General features: G+C 37.1%; 1 protein-coding gene across 4 annotated transcripts in view; it reads left to right on the plus strand.

Moving 5' to 3' along the window:
• The window catches only part of LOC114271052 (glycoside hydrolase family 2 protein), a 99286-nt gene that overhangs the window by 11770 nt on the left and 70501 nt on the right, over window positions 1-17015 (plus strand). For all 4 annotated transcript variants that reach the window (XM_082915538.1, XM_082915536.1, XM_082915539.1 and 1 more), the window contains 2 exons: window positions 4310-4456; window positions 8493-8571. In XM_082915538.1, the coding sequence (XP_082771664.1) occupies window positions 4310-4456; window positions 8493-8571 (226 nt within the window). The remainder of the gene's footprint in view (window positions 1-4309; window positions 4457-8492; window positions 8572-17015) is intronic.

A 17015-nucleotide genomic window follows, 5' to 3' on the forward strand; every position in this document is an offset into this window, starting at 1 on the left:
TTTATTTTTTTAAATTTTTTTAAATTTTTTTGGGTGTGGGGTTAATAACATGTGTCCTTATTACGATTGTAGTTATCTAAAATACTTTTGCAGTTTTCTTTTAGATGACTGATATTTAATTCTATAAATGTTGATTATATAATATTCAGAAGTTAAGAGTGTAACAACTATACAAACAATTACTCTAAAATCACTTTTAAAAAAAATGGCTCTGAAATTATAGGTAGTTATTTTTTTATGTATTTTTTTTTATTATTTGATGGTCTCTAATTACTAAGTCAAACCAAAATTAACGCAAATTCCTTGCATAATTTCCAAAAGCCCTCCACCCAATTAATTCTACCTACTAATTGAAGGGAAAATAGAAAATATGAACACAAATTGAAGGGAAAAATAGGAAAAAAAAAGACAAGCCTCATGGAGCAAAGCAATTCTTATATATATAGATATAAGGGAGAGGGGTGAGCCATCCTCCAGTGAATAGTAATACAGTAAAGTTGTAAATGAATGAATATCGATGAACTTTAATAAAACCAAGCACAAGATCATAGTTCAAACATAACATAATTTGTACATGTTAAACAAAGCTTAACTTGCAAACATATACATAGCGATGAACATTCCAAGGGGTCCGAGAATATCAAGAATCCACAACAAGTGGCAAAAGGAGCTCAGTTAGCAAGTAAGAGGTTATTGGCATGATTTCTCAATAATAAAACAAGATCTAGTGTGTCATCTTAATACATGATACAAGAGTATAGGCTGTTCATTCATGGTAAAACATTAGCATATCTTTCATAAACATAGCATAGGTTTTGCATTTCAGATCATAGTTTAACAAACATAACTTTACTACACTGCTACTCACAAATGGCTCCGTGAATGAGGCTATATTCTCCTTCAAGTTTAACCTACACAAAACAAGAACAAAACATTGAAGCACTTAGCTTACATGCACAAACATAACAATTTGAGTGCCTAAACTTAGCTAAACGTTTTTCTAAACTTCTTCCAAATGTCAAGTACTATTCTAGGTTTAATTCAAGTCTTAAACATGTGTACACTAATTGTCAAATGCAAGCGTGGAAGGATCCTAAGCAAATAAGGCTTGAAAAACTTGAAATAGGCTTGGAGCAGGGGTTGCTGCATGTGTAATGAAAAACAAATGCGTTAACCGAATTCTAAACTTCGTTCCTTAATTTTCCTATTAAAAATTAGTTTCTAAACTCTATTCAATTCTATTTTAGGTCTAAAATAAGTTCTATAAGGTCCGGTGCATTGAAACAAGCGAAAAATGGTCAAATCGGGCGAATGCCCTGTTTGCCGCACTTGCCAGGGCACGTGGGATGAGGTGTGGGAAAGTTGTCTCATGTGCAGAAAATCTGAGGGCATGTGCGGTTATTTCAGAATCAAAAATTGATTTGTGGAGGGTTTGGCTGCATGTGCGGGAATCACTTCGGCCCGTGCGGGAATGGCTATTTTTGTGCTATTTGAAATTTGCCTTTGTTCTTACTATCTCTTCTCATTTTCAGGGCTTGGGACCTTAAAAACTTGTTATAAAACTTCTAAAACTTAAAGGAAAACATGGAAATATAATTCTTTTAAAGCAATAACTTCAAGACATGATTTATTCTTAAGGCACAAGGATCAAACTTAGCTTTTTGTCGAGAATTCATAAACTCTATTTCTTATTTAAACCTTTTTTGCTTATCCTTCCAAAACATAAATTTGAACTTGTAAAACCCTTGGATTTCACTTGAAAATATGAAGGTATTGTGCAACAAGAGCATCAAAATTAAGATCAAAATAACAAAAATCTAGGCTACCTATCTTGTTTTCCAACTTACTCATCCTTTCTTCATTCTTTCTTCTATAACTTAATCATTAACCCAAATTGATTCTATTACTACAAGAATTAAGGTTAGAATCTTACCTTCGATTGATCAAAGATGAATTTTCGGCGACGTTCCTCAAGTTCTCTTCTTTTTTCTCCTTCTTTCTCTTTTCTTCTCCTTCTTTTTTGTTTCTTCTCCTTTCTTCTTGACTCTACATATTTTCTTCTTGTTTTGTTTGTGTAAGGTTAGATATAAGGCAATAGTTGAGTTGGGACAAAAAAGGGAGGCGTATGCATCATCTATTCGCTAAGAAGCATGGACACGTGACACGACACGGATACGATACGGACACGCCGACACGTTAATTTTCAAAAAATGCAGGACAGGACATGTGGGGGACACGCAAGAAATATATAATTTTATATATTTATTATATGTTATATATATGAATGTCATTTAAAGATAATAAAAAATATAATATGACACTAATTCCTATAAATTTATATGGTTTTTGTTTTATTATTGAATCTTAAGTTGTTTTGTTTAAACTTATAATTGGTTTCACATGTGTCTAATCGATAGGCACATGTGTTTAAGCAATTGACATGTGTGTCCTCCAAGTGTCCGGCTCTTTAAAAAAATTTAAAAAATAGGACACGTTTTGAAGAGTGTCGGACACGTGTCCTAAGAGTGTCGGTGCCCGACATGGACACGACATGGATACGTCACCTTCTTAGAAGTGTCTGTGCTTCTTAGTTTATTCGTATGCCTCACCAATTTACCTAATCTCACTTACTTAGCTTAGTTAATCAATATTAGCTATAATTAATTAAGGTTAGTCTCTAATTAATCAAGATTTATCTTAATCTTGCTTAGCTTAACGATTAGGGTTCACTGATCCTACTTAATTAACACTAATCCCGATTAGCAAAATGACATATAATATTAAAATAACGAGCACATTAGTCTAAGATTTTTAAGCTCCTCAATTAGTGCATAGGCACACCCAAGCATTCACAAATTCTAAACTTGAAGTGGCCCCTAACTCTTAGTAATCTTCAAGTATTCTCTTTCTTGAGTTTGTTTAATTAAGGTACGTCTTTCACTGCTAAACTCCTTGTTAATTGTATTCATCTTCTAAGGTTTCATCTTATCAATTCATATTTCTATCTCTAGAGTATTGAAAGGTAATTAAATTAAGTATCGGTCATGTTATGTAAAAATACTGTTGATGTAATACATGCTTGCTATGTTCAAGAGGTGACTAGTTCTTAGGTCTTAGTGGTTGATAGTGAAATTTACATATTCCGAGCTTCCTAATCCTCGTTTCTAAGCTTTACCTCAAATATTTGTGTAGTAAGATGGTTAATTTGACTTAGGGTATTTTTTTTTTTTTTTTGGATAAATAAACAACCTTTATTAGAAAGCATCAAGACGATGCAAAGAATACAGAAATGAGACCCACAAAAGGCTGAAACAAAACTAAGTCAAATAATTATAACACATGGCGTTCTTTGGGGTTTTAGGGACCCACTTCCAAGTATAAGCTTTTGCGAGAGATGATAACTCATTTTGCATAACATGCACCCAATCAGTATCAATAAAGGCATTTTTATATGGATTAAGCTCAAAGTACACATGAAGAGAGGTAAAAAAAGGCGCGAGGTTTTATGATAGAATCAAGTATTAGCAAAACGAAGGCTACTCTCTGTGTGTGTGTGAGCATGTGTCTTCCTTTTGTCATTTTATTCCTCCAATATGCTCGTCAAGCATTGATTTTTGCTCGCAAATTTTATTCTATTCTTAAATACATTTATTTTCATCCAGCTTTTGAAATGGTTTCATTGATCCCAAGATATATGGGGATTATCAAGTGATTGAACTTTGACCATACACCTAAAAAATTGGGCTGTCATTTGAGAAAGTAGAACGAGTGTGCATGTGAATAAAAAGTATATGTTTAATGTGTTAGTGCTTGTTCAAATATGAAATAGTTTAACACTTTCATGTGTCTTGCAAGTTCAACTCCGACGAAATATATATATATATATATATATTGGCAGTAACTTCAATGGTTCTGCATGTGATGGGCCTATGAATATAGGTGACCTAATTTGAACGCCAAGAGTTGGAGTAATGAATCATTAATTGATGCTAATTGTATAAAATTATCAAATTGTTCTACATTATCAAGTGCTTAAATTTGTACAGCTACTAGTGTACTTCTATTTCAACCAGATTTCAAATTGTGCTCAGCTCTCCAGTTCTTGAGTTGTGGCATAGTCTTTGTATAGCCATTAAATTAAGTATGTGGCATTGTGAATTTACCTGATGGAAGCATTTATAAGGTTGTGGTGTGCAACAACTAAGTATGTATTATGAGTTTTTTTTTTCAAGTTTGAGTAGGAATATCTTTTTCTTCGAGTGCTTTTCTTACAACCTCTTATATATTTTCATTTTTCTAATTGGAACAGTTCCTTCCAATTGGCAAATGCATGGATTTGATAAGCCTATTTACACAAATGTTGTATATCCATTTCCACTTGATCCACCTCATGTTCCAGAGGATAATCCTACGGGCTGCTACAGGACATACTTTCATCTTCCAAAAGAATGGGAAGGTATGAACTTATTGAGAACGCTTGTAGTTAGAGCTGATTAATGAATACCCTCCCTGTGGCTGTCCTCTTTTTTAGAATTCTTTCTACTTTTTCAATATCAATTAAATGGAACTTTGGCAATTTGAATCCAATCCATTCTACAAATAAATTTGAATGTCATAAGGGCATTAGTTTATCATAACTTCATTTGTATGTTACGTCTATACTTTGTTAAGTTACAATAAGATTTGTAGTCGGTGCAGTAGTCAAATTCTACTGCCAATTGCGTGACTATTTCTAATGCTGGTATATCTGTATTCTTTCCACACCATAGTGATTCATTGTGCATCTTTCATTTTTGAAGTCATTACCCAGACTTTGGCTTGTAACATATTTTTTATGTATTATGCTTTTCCAAGGACATACAGACTCTAGTTTGCAGATCAAACTTTTTTGCTTTAGTCAATTGCAGTTTCTTGAAGCATCCTTCACCGGGCAATTTGGGCAATTCATGTATAGTTTGAGTTCAATTTTTTATGCTTTGGTTGGGCTTGGGCATACAAGTTGAGGTTGCAAGTAGGGCTTGGGCGGGTTTGGCCAACTCTTAGCATAACTTACGTTGGGCGCTACGTTACACGGACTCGGGTGTGGGTGCGGGTGCATATCTAGGGGTCGGACACTTCAATACTAAAAATTGAGGATACATGGATATGGATCTAAATGGGGATACGGGCACTAGGATACGGTAAATATTTAATTTTTTAAATATATTTATTATATAAAGTTGAGTTAAATAGTTATTTTTAAAATATATTTATTATTTTTATTGATAATATTTTTAATTTATCTATATAATTTATTTTTTTACTTATAAATAATAAAAATATAGTAAATAAGGAATAACAAATTATGTTAAAATAAATAGAAAATAGATGATGTATTTTATAGATTTTATTATAATTTTTATTTTTTTATTATATATGATTTAATTATATTTATTATCATATAATTGGTAGGTGGATGCTAGTTGTTTTAACTTCTGACTGGTAGATGAAAAGGTAAGAGTTTATTAGTTTGTTGGTGACAACTTTCAAGAGCCAGTACACCTTTTCTTGGAAGACGAAAGGAGTTGCTCTCATTATATTATATATAAGAAGAGAGAGAAAAGAAAAGAGAGAAGAGAGAAGAGAAGTTGGATCAAGAGTGAGAGAAGAAAATAGAGAGAGAAGGGAGAGATGAAGCCGATTGAGACAGAGAGAAAGAGAGATACGAAGATGATCGAGAGCGAGAGAAGAGAGAGACAAAGAGGATGATTGAGAGTGAGAGTGAGAGTGAGAGTGAGAGAAGAGAGAGAAGAACACAGATCGAGGGAAGAAGATCGAAGCCCTAATCGTAGTTTTCGTAGCCCTAATTGCAGGTATGCCATCTTTCTTCTTACTTCTTCTTTTCTTCTGTATCCCAGCCAGATTCTGATTCCGTACCCATACTCGTACCTGTACCCGCGTCGTGTTGCGTTGCGTTGACACGGGTACTTCGCCAAAATTGACATGTCTGTGTAACGTAGGTTGGGCCTAGGCAATCTCTCAACCTGACTAAACCAATTTGAGTTGCACCCCTAGTGATAATAGAGTTGATTTGCAATCGTTTGTAGCCCTAATCCACAAATGGATTTCGTTTTCAAGTCGTGTATGCTTTTGGTTGAATCTTCAAGCTTTGCAAAGCTTAGTGAATTACTATTGATTTGAATCTAGATTCGTCGAAGAGGTTCGAGGTATCCATTTGGCCTTTAAGTTGTGTCAGTCTCCTTTGTTCGACTCAAAGTGCTTTGATTTATTTCGAGTCTTTGTCTACATTTTTCAAGATTATTGTAAATATAAACTGAAAACTGTAAACATAAATGTTGCCAAACATGCCCTTATTGTTCTAGTCTAATTATTTTGACGGGGTTCGAAAATAAATTTGACTTGTGATTGGAGTGACTGATTTGATTGAAACCTTTGTCTTAACTATGTACTTTGTTCATGCTTTGAACAAAAACATTTTGGCACTATGTAGCTCTGCAATAGATATGATGATGACGTCCCTTGATATAGACTTGTGGATTTTGAGAAGAATTCAATGTCTTTTAATTTTATATAGGGTGTATATCTTTGGTGTACATTGTCTGTGCATGGCACTTCCTCCCCTTATCATTGGCGCCATATATTGAAAATCTATGGTTTACTAGTTAAAAAACTTACTTAAATTATTTAAAGAACACATCTTCAAAAGTAATAACCTTAAAGCCTCATCCATATTGAAAAAATGAAAAAAAGAGAAAAAGACAAAGAAAACTGTAAGCCTAACATACTTTTCAACAATTTTTTTAAAAAAATATCATTTTCTTATAGAAAGAAGAATTTTTTTGAGGTTTGGCTCTTCAACACCTAAAACCATTAAAACTAATCAAAAAATAAAAATAAGACTATTATTCAGGAAAATTTGTAGGACACCAGTTTTTTGACATTATTACATCAGCTCGGTGTGTCACTTAGTTGCTGGAGAAATAATTTTATGTACATGTAAGAGCTATGATTAATATTAACAATAAGATTTCAATAATGCTATGCTTACCACATTTCTATACCATTTTCTGCTTACCATCTTTTACTGTCAACGAAATATTGGTTTAATGGGTGTATCTTCAATGTAGTGCTGACAATTCGACTAACAAATCCGATGGTTAGATAAGATGGTAGAAATAGATAGTCATTGTAGCATTACTCATAAGATTTCTCATGCAGCACTTTTTACATGTCTTCTCAACTCATCCCTATTGATTAGGAGGGTCAGGTTGCAGCCTATGTTAGGAGAGTGGTAATCAGGTGTTTTGGAACATTCCCCTCGGGAAGAACTTACGAAATTGGGAGGCTGATGAGTTTGTTGAGCTCCTCCATTTGGTTTATCGAGTGAGCAGGGGAGGAGCAGGATGACATTTGCAATTTCTCAGAAATAGAAGTTTGGGATGAAGTCTGTCTTATGGGGGATAGAGTGGAGGCAAATTTCACTCGACTAGAACCTGGTTCTGGTGTTGTGTAGCTTCTACTAAGGTGGCGTTTTTTGTGTTGAATGTGGTTTATGAGATGATTCTATCTATTGGTATTCTGATTTTTATATGTCGAGTTTTTGTAAATTAGTGTTGTTCATGCAAGCAAGAGGGAGAGATTGTGCCTTATATTCTCCTTCACTGTTCTATTGTTAGGGAGTTTTGGGCATTGATGCTTTTGGGATGTCTTGGGTTTGCCCTTGGAGGCTTCAGAGGCATTGCAACCCTTTTGCTTGATGTGGTTCATTTGGGGATAATGCAATAAGAGAGCTTTGCAGGATATAGATCAGCCCCTGTATAGATTGAATAGAAACTTTTTGGCTATTTTATGCAGTTGGTTGTCAGGGAGGGTTAATCCAAACCTCGGCATTTTTCTAGACTTTGAAGAAATCGTGAAGGTGTAAGGAGTGTAAAGCTTCACATGTTACTCTTCTAAATTTGTAAACTACAAGTGTCTGACCAAACATTTGGGTTAGGCCATAAGGTTGTAGGATAGGTGTCCAATATGCCTAGTTGGATATGTATTCAAATAGTAAATATAAGTTGTCAAGTTTACTATAAAACTATGTAGATGACTTCCATTTTATAAATAAAATGCTATATTTCAGTTTGTGAAAAATAATTTTAGTCTTGCTGCTTTTTTTTTTTTTTTTCATTTAAGAAATATGAAACTGAATGCATTGTGTGTTTGCACCATGTTGTGCATGCGGTCTTCAATTATGCTAATTGTTTATATATGAATTTTTTAATTGTCTTCAGAAATTTGTTATAAATTCATATGGAGAACACTAAATCTGTAGCACTCCCTCTCACGTGCGTGGGCCCCACCATGTGAAAGAGGGGCTGTGGCTCTATCCAGAAAGAGTGCAGATTTAGTAATTCCCATTCACACACACAAACGCATACATACAGGTGTGTGTCCTTAATTTTCTGTCAACTAATTTTTGCAACATTTCCATTTGTGTTTGATAGGTCGTAGGATATTCCTACACTTTGAAGCTGTTGACTCTGCTTTCCACGCATGGATAAATGGGGTTCCTGTTGGATATAGGTTTGTGCTACTTGTGTTCAAGTAGATTTTTTTGAATTATTGCAATTACTTTGCCCTGGGGTTTGTTTTTCTTAGTCCTGTAGATGATATAACAATACTATTCTTTCTTTCTTTGTGAATGTTGAGCAGTGAGTTATTGTGAAAGCCCAAGCTATTCGCAATGAGAGCAACAATGTATATCTAGCTCTTGCATCCACCTCATGTCTGGGCTTCCTGTTTCACATGGAGAGTGTGAAATAATGTTATTTTGGTTTTTGTACTTGGGGTAGTTTAGTCTAACAATGTGTAATTAGGGCTTTGGGATTTCTTTGTTTTGCCTATTTAACTTGTACTTTACTTTGATAATCAATAACATAATCATCTGATTACCTTTGCAATTGTATCATGGTATTACAGCAGGATTTATAAAAAAAAATAAAAAAAATCATGGTATTACAGCAGGGCAGGACCATTGACAACCCTAGTTATCTTGTTTTCGTCACTGGCCTCTTGTCGGAGTGTTGCCGTTCGCACTCAGCTGGTCTTGTGTAGTCGAACCTTTCTTGCAAACTTTGTTCATACTTCGTTTGACCTTGTTCATGCCATCTTCCTAGTGCCCTGTGGTTCGCGACCTATCTTGTCTCTCTTTGCTACAGATCACTACTTGGTTTGTGATCCACTCCCTCTCGTCTCGTTTGGGATTGCGTCCTTGACCCACCTTCTTTCTCTTTGTTTCTGGTCGATCAGTGGTTAGTACCCATCTTTTTGCCCTTCGCTTGTGATCAATCGGTGGTTCTCTCCTCCTGGTTTGACTATCTTCGTGGCTGGACTCTTGTAGGCTTGACCCAGTTGGTCTTGCTTTGGCTTTTGGTTTGTCGATTCGACCCATCTATTCTGGTAGGTGCTGGTTTGACTTGACCCATTAGTGTGGCCTGGCTTCGACTCCTTTGTCTCAGGTGACCATCCTTTGTATGACCGTAGTCTTCATCTCTATTTGCAATATGTCTGACCATTGTTGTCAAATTGCAAATCAAATTGTGAATCGTTCTGTTAAAATATTGAATTGTGAATCGTAAGATTCATTTTATTCTATATGATATATAATTTTATATCTTTATATACATATAAAAAATACACAATGTTTAAAATGAAGTAAATATCAATATAACTAAGTTGTATATGTACAAATAAAATCATGTATATCGATATAACTAATTTCTTCTATATATTTTGATAATTTGGCAAAATTGATGTTGTTTCATGCATTTTGTAAACAAAAATGATTCACTCAATTTCCAATTCAACAGCACGATTTGTCATATCGAATTGTGATTCTAACAACCATGTGTTTGACGACAAGATACGCATCATTAGCATAAGTTTAGATAGGACCAATTACTTGTATTGGTCCAATGTTATGAAAAATTTCGTAGTATGCAAGGGTATGTTGTGGGTGTGACTATATGACATTCCGAATCTGAAGAAACTCTAAAGTCCTAATTACACACTATCAGACTAAACTACCCTTTAAGTACTAAAACCAAAATAACCTCACATTTCACAGAGACAAACAAAATGAACAGGGTGCACACACAAAGTCACAGATGAAAAAAGTGCACATAATAAAATATAATATGGGAATAGATATGCATACAGAGACATGACATCTAGAACTCCTAAAACTAAAGCAAAAAGTTCGACATTTTTAGATCGACCAGGATATGATGATGTTCAATCCTTTAAGTTCTGATGCAAAATTTAATGTCTTTCCATTATTCCTCCAGTCGCATAATTCTATGTTGATAAAATTTTGAAATTCATGATAATTAGGGGTCCCCTGGTGTAGAGGATTCAACAAGAAGTGTTAGTTTCTATGCACAGGACAGAAGTTGTTTCTTGTGCCCACCTAGAGTTGCAAACAAAAGCTAGATTCTCTATGCTTTCTTTATGTTTGAAGCCCATTAATCAATTGTATACTAAGTTTCTTAATTTAAAATTTATTTTTATCTAATAACACCAAAGCAATGGGGAGTGTACTCAGTGTATATACACTGTGTGTGCATTGTGGTGTGTTTTTCATGTCTATCATAAGTAATAATAGAAATGCAACACATTGGTGATTTACATGTACTACTATTTTTTATTTTTTGAGCATCAACAAAATTTTATTAAAAAAGAGAGAGAAAGAGGACAAGAAGTCCTCATACAAAGGATGAGAAAGAACAAAACAATAGCATAAAGCTTCTAGCACTAGGGATGGCAAACAGCAGCCCAATCCCTTGAGATCAAGAACAAAGGGACTCCATTAAAAGGAGGGGAACAAAGTCTCATATTCCACCCTATCCCACAAAGCCTTGTCATTTGATTCCTTGCCATCAAGGAGTTTTGTGTTTCGCTCCAGCCATATAATCCAAAAAATAGCAAACACAATGCATGACCACAGTGATTTGGCTCTTTTGGTGCTCCCAAATCCTTTGAACCTAACAAGAATCATTTGAATGCATTCCCGCAGAGCAACCCACTGATCATCTCCGAAGCTGAATAGACGCTGCCATAATCTATAAGCCACCGGGCAATGAAGGAATAGATGTTGCGCTACCTCCGAATTCCTCTTGCACATCACACCATTGAGGGCAGAGAGAGTGATTTGGTCTTCTTCTATGGAAAATATCATTTGTTGTGACCCCTTTTTGAGCTAAAAACCACATGAAAAACTTCACTTTATGAGGGACGACCACTTTCTAAATTTTCTTATGAGTGGGAAACAAAGGAATAGAGGGATAATCAATAAGCTTATCAAAAAAGGACTCACAGGAAAAGACCCCTGAAAAAATAAGATTCCAAACCCTAATGTCACGAGAGGAAGAGAGGGAACCCCCATCAAGCAATACCAACAAAGATGCCAACTCAGCAACCTCCCTATCATTTAAGTTTCTAAGGAAGTCAAAATTCCAAGAGGTGGGTGCCATAGAAGAGCATGCCACCGACGCTATCGAAACATTTCGAGAACGAACCAACTGATAAAGAAGAGGAAAACCTCCTGTAAGAAATAATGTATAGAGAAAGAGAGAGAATAAATTGTATGTATTATTATTGATTGATATATTAATAGATAGATTACAAGATGATGATTCCTATATATAGAAGAGGGTGAGTGTGTAGTAGGTAAGGAGTAGGTGAAGTGGAGGTGGTAGTGGTGTAGTGGGTTAGGTTTAGTGGAGTAGGTGAGGTGGTAGTGGTGTAGTGGGTTAGGTTTAGTGGAGTAGGTGAGGTGGTAGTGGTGTAGTGGGTTAGGTTTAGTGGAGTAGGTTTAAGTGGGTGAAGTAGGTGGAGAGTAGGTGGATTTTAACAGCCCCCCGCAAACTCAAGGGGGATAGGAACTAACCAACTTGAGTTTGGAGAGTGTAACAAAACAAGAAAATACATAAAAATAAAAGAGGATAGGTGACACTGTATGGTCGTGTCAGACCATTGGTGAAGACACTGGATGGTGGTGTCATAACGTTGTAGAGGACACTGTATGGGGGTGTCATAACCATGTAGAGGACACTGTATGGTGGTGTCATAACGGTGTAGAGGACACTGGATGGCGGTGTCAGACCGATGTAGAAGACAGTTTATGGGGTCATGTCGGACCGTTGTAGCAGACAGTTTACGGGGTCATGTCGGACCGTTGTAGCAGACACTGTGTGGTCGTGTCAGACCGTTGTAGAAGACAGTTTATGGGGTCATGTCGGACCGTTGTAGCAGGACAGTTTACGGGGTCTTGCTGGACCCTTGTAGAAACTAACCGAAATCAATGTCGGGACAGTTTACAGAGTCTTGTCGGACCCATGAAGGAGCTAACCGGAATCAATGTCGGGACAGTTTACAGAGTCTTGTCGGACCCTTGGAAAAGCTAACCGGAATCAAATGTCGGGACAGTTTACAGAGTCTTGTCGGACCCCTAAAAAGTCGCACCCTCAAAAGGTGTGCCCAATCTTTCAAAAGGCGTGCCCAATCCATAAAAAGGCATGCCATCAAAAGACGTGCCCAATCCATAAAAAGACGTGCCATCAAAAGGCGAGCCCAAGTCATAAAAAGATGTGCCGGACATGATGGCGAGGCACGTGAGAGCCTTGACTGGCGCGCCCGTTTGTCGTCTGGCGTCAAGTGGCGCGCGATACGCGTGGCTGCCTCGCTATTTAACCAAGGTTGATGCTGAGGCTGAGGCAGACAAAAAAACTTCTGAAAATCCTCTGAAAACAACTCTTCCTTTGCTGAGAAAGAAACTCTGTAATACTCTGTAACCAACCCGTCTCTGAAACACTCAGCAACATGACCTCTTCTTCCCGTCCAGCTACCCAGAACATGGCCTCCTCTTCCCGTGGTCTGCTCACGCTCTTTCCAGAACTGAACGAGTCCACAAGAGAAATAACTGGTGCGGTGGCCAGTGAACCTCAACTAAACACCTCTGGTTTTGCTCCGTTGAACTTTCCGATGCGGTCGGTGGAGCAAAAAATGGCGGTGCAGTCGGATGTGGAGGCCAATCAGTATACCTTGAAGTCATGTGTGGAAACCATGACTGCGGTTACAAATTTGTCGAACCGGCTGCAGAGTAGGACAAATGAGGTGCAGCAGTTAAACGCCCAACTGGCTCTGCTCCAACGCATGTATAAGGATGCGCGAGCAGAGATAAGTGTGCTAAAGGCGGAAAACAAGGAGCTGAAGCGGAAGGCCAGTTTTATGTTCCGATTTGGAGGGCCGCCATATGCTGCAGTGGAGGAGCAGGGAGTAGTGATCATGCCCAGTGGAGTGGGAAACACGGAGGCAACACCGGCAAGGGCCGCCCAAGACGGTGGCAAGAAGAAAAGACCGGCGGAATAGGCGAGAAGAAAAATCCCACTGTTCCGATTTGTGTTGGTTGTGTTTTGTTTTGTTTTGTGTTTTTTTATTTTTATTTTTTTTTTTATTTTATTTTTTTTTATGGTGTAAAATGCTGATCGGGGTTGATCCCCGGCATGAAGAAATGACAAGTTTGTAAAATGTTGTTGTTTTTTTTTTTTTTTTTTTTTTTGTTTTTTTTTGTTTTGGGAGTGTTTTGTTGAAAAAATAAAAATAAAATGAAAGAAAACAAGGGAGAAAGAAAATAGATAAAAAATATTTATAGATGGATTATATGAAAAACATCAGTGCGATTGTTTCAAAATAAAGTGGGGTATTTAAAAAAGAGGAAAAGTGACTTGGAAAAAATAAATAAAAATAAGTGATTTTTGAAATCAAATGGAGGAGAGAGAGGGACAAACCCATGTGATAAAGCGGAGAGAGAGTCGGTGAGTGGGGTGCAAAAGGTGAAGGAGAAATGATGGATTGAAAATGGTTTGGGTCAAAAGTGGACACTGTTAGTGGGGAACATGAGTGCATTGATTATTTGATATAATAATAATAATAATAAAAATAAAAAGTTAGAACAGTTGGAGAGAATGAGTGGAGTATGGTAAGGGTTTCATCCAAAGCCAAAATTCCTGCAGCGAATCACTTCGCAAATCCTAGCATGAGCTTTTTCTCTTTCCAGGCTTATTCATGAATTTCCTGGTGATTTCAAGAGCCTCTGGTGGCATTGTGGCAGAGAACACCCCAACCTGGATTTTGGGTGGCAGCAACTGAGAACACCCCAACCTGGATTTTGGGTGGCAGCAACTGGAAAATATCATAGATCTGATTTTTAAAAACCTCGTGACAGCATTTCATCAGCTTCATCCAAGACAAACATTTTGATGTAAACAGGGCGAAGTGATTGTCTCCGCAACATGTCAAACACACGACCAGGAGTACCAACAACAACATGAACCCCACTGGAGAGAATGCGCTGATCTTCGCGCACACTAGTCCCTCCAACACAAGCATGAACCTTCACACTTTGCTGGGCAAGTTCAAGAGTGGGTGGAAGAACCAAAGCTTGGCACTCAACCAAGCTATAATCTAGCTGCTGCAGAATTCCAGAGCAGAATGTTGCAGTGTTTCTAGTTCCAGACTGTCTCGTCATATGAGGTGAAGAATTCTTCTCCATCAGCCTCACACATGACTACAGTTGCACAAATCTTTGTTGATTTTATCAGCGGAATAGGTTGAGGTCCGGCGGGCGGCTAAGGTGAGGTTGCCGCCCGCCGGGGAAGCGAAAATACTAGGTTTTAAACCAGCTCTGATACCATGTAAGAAATAATGTATAGAGAAAGAGAGAGAATAAATTGTATGTATTATTATTGATTGATATATTAATAGATAGATTACAAGATGATGATTCCTATATATAGAAGAGGGTGAGTGTGTAGTAGGTAAGGAGTAGGTGAAGTGGAGGTGGTAGTGGTGTAGTGGGTTAGGTTTAGTGGAGTAGGTGAGGTGGTAGTGGTGTAGTGGGTTAGGTTTAGTGGAGTAGGTGAGGTGGTAGTGGTGTAGTGGGTTAGGTTTAGTGGAGTAGGTTTAAGTGGGTGAAGTAGGTGGAGAGTAGGTGGATTTTAACACCTCCATCAAACGAGATATCCCCTAACCAAACCTCCTCCCAAAAATGGATGCTCTCCCCATTTTCCACTCTCAATGAAAGAAAGTTAGACACAAGTTGATACAAGCGAGAAATGGACTTCCACGGTTAACGACAATTTCTTCTATTAACCACGTTAGAATTTCTTCCATTGGGATGAACTCCATACTCGCTTTTAACAGCCGAACACCATAGCGATTCACTTTCAACATGGAATCTCCACAACCACTTGCTCAATAGAGCAATATTCCTAGCAATGATATTCCCTATAGCTCCCCTTTATCCCTAGGGAGAGAAACAATCTCCAACTTAACCAAATGAACCCTTTTACCTTTTTCACACCATTCCCAAAGAAAATCTCTCATCAATTTCTCAATGTTCCTCGCAATGCTAACCGGAATTTTGAATAGGGGCAAGAAATAAATAGGAACAGAGTCTAATACAGATTGTACCAAAGTAGATCGTCCCCCCTTAGACGACAAAGCTCGCTTCCATCCCTTCAATCTTTTCCTAATTTTGATAAGAACAGGTTCCCAAAAGGACGTCAATCTAGAATCTCCTCCCAAGTATTTGAGGGGAAAAGATTCAATGGAACATCCCAACATGTCTGCCACCCTTTGCACATAGCTATCAACACTGCTCTTGCTAAGATTGACCTTGAGGCTTGACACAATTTGAAAATTCTCAAAATCTTTAGCAAACTACTCACCTTACTTTCCTCCTTTGATGAGAAAAATATAGTATCATCTACAAATTGCAAATGAGTGACTCCAATTCTATCCCTCCCCACCACAAAACCCTCAGGCCCTGTTTGTTTTGGGGTTAAATAGATGGGAGGGGATTAGGATGGAGGTGAGATTATTTAGTGTTGTGTTTGTTTGTAGAGTTAGGGAAGGGATTAGGGTGAAGGAGGTGATATAGATGGAGGTTGGAAGGGGGATTGAGATGGAGGAGGTAGAGATGATATTAGAAAAATAGTGAGGGGATTAAAATTTTTTTTTATTTTTTTATTTTTTATATATTGAGAATTTTTTTTTAAATATTAATGTTTAATTTTTTATATTTTTTTATTTGTTTTATTATTTTATATAAAAATAATTTAACAATTCCTACACTAACAAGTATCATCAAAACAAACATAATTTTACTTAATTCCCTCACTATCAATCCCCTCACTAACAATCCCCTCACTATTAATCTCCTTACTATGAATTCCCTCCATTCTACCTCTAAAAACAAACGGGGCCTCAATGACACCCTTATCCCCAGCTTTATCAATAATCCGACCCAAGCACATTAGCGACTAGAATAAACAAAAATGGTGATAAAGGATCACCCTGCCTTAGACCCTTCGATGCTCTAAAAGAATCCCCAACCTTGCCATTCACAATGACCGACATATTACATGACAACAAGCACCCCCAAATCCACCTTCTCCATCTAGATTCGAACCCCTTCCTTTCCAAAACGAAATCCACAAACCCCCAATCAATATGGTCACATGCTTTTTCAAAATCAACCTTAAAAACAACACTCTCATTATGTAATCCCCTATACTCCTCAATTACCTCGTTAGCCACTAAGACTACATCCAATATCTGCCTTCCTTGCACAAAGGCACCCTGTGTAGAAGAAATGGTTTCCCCAAGGATCACCCTAAGTCTCTTAGAAAGCTCCTTTGCTAGAATTTTGTAGAGTGATGTAACTAAGATGATTGGTCTAAAATCCCCAATCTTGACCGACTTCTCCTTTTTTGGGAATTAGACAAATGAAGGATGCATTGGTGCATAAATTAACCTCCCCACTTTCGAAGAACTCACCAAAGACTCTCATAAGATCTCCTTTCACAATATCCCAACAATTTTGAAATACAGTAATTGAAAAACCATCCGGACCTGGGGCCTTATCTCTCACACTCAAAAAGCAGCCTGTCTCACCTCACATTCAT

This window comes from Camellia sinensis, chromosome 2 (genome assembly GCF_055761805.1).
Source record: "Camellia sinensis isolate YWXY chromosome 2, ASM5576180v1, whole genome shotgun sequence".
In the NCBI taxonomy this organism is placed as follows: domain Eukaryota; kingdom Viridiplantae; phylum Streptophyta; class Magnoliopsida; order Ericales; family Theaceae; genus Camellia; species Camellia sinensis.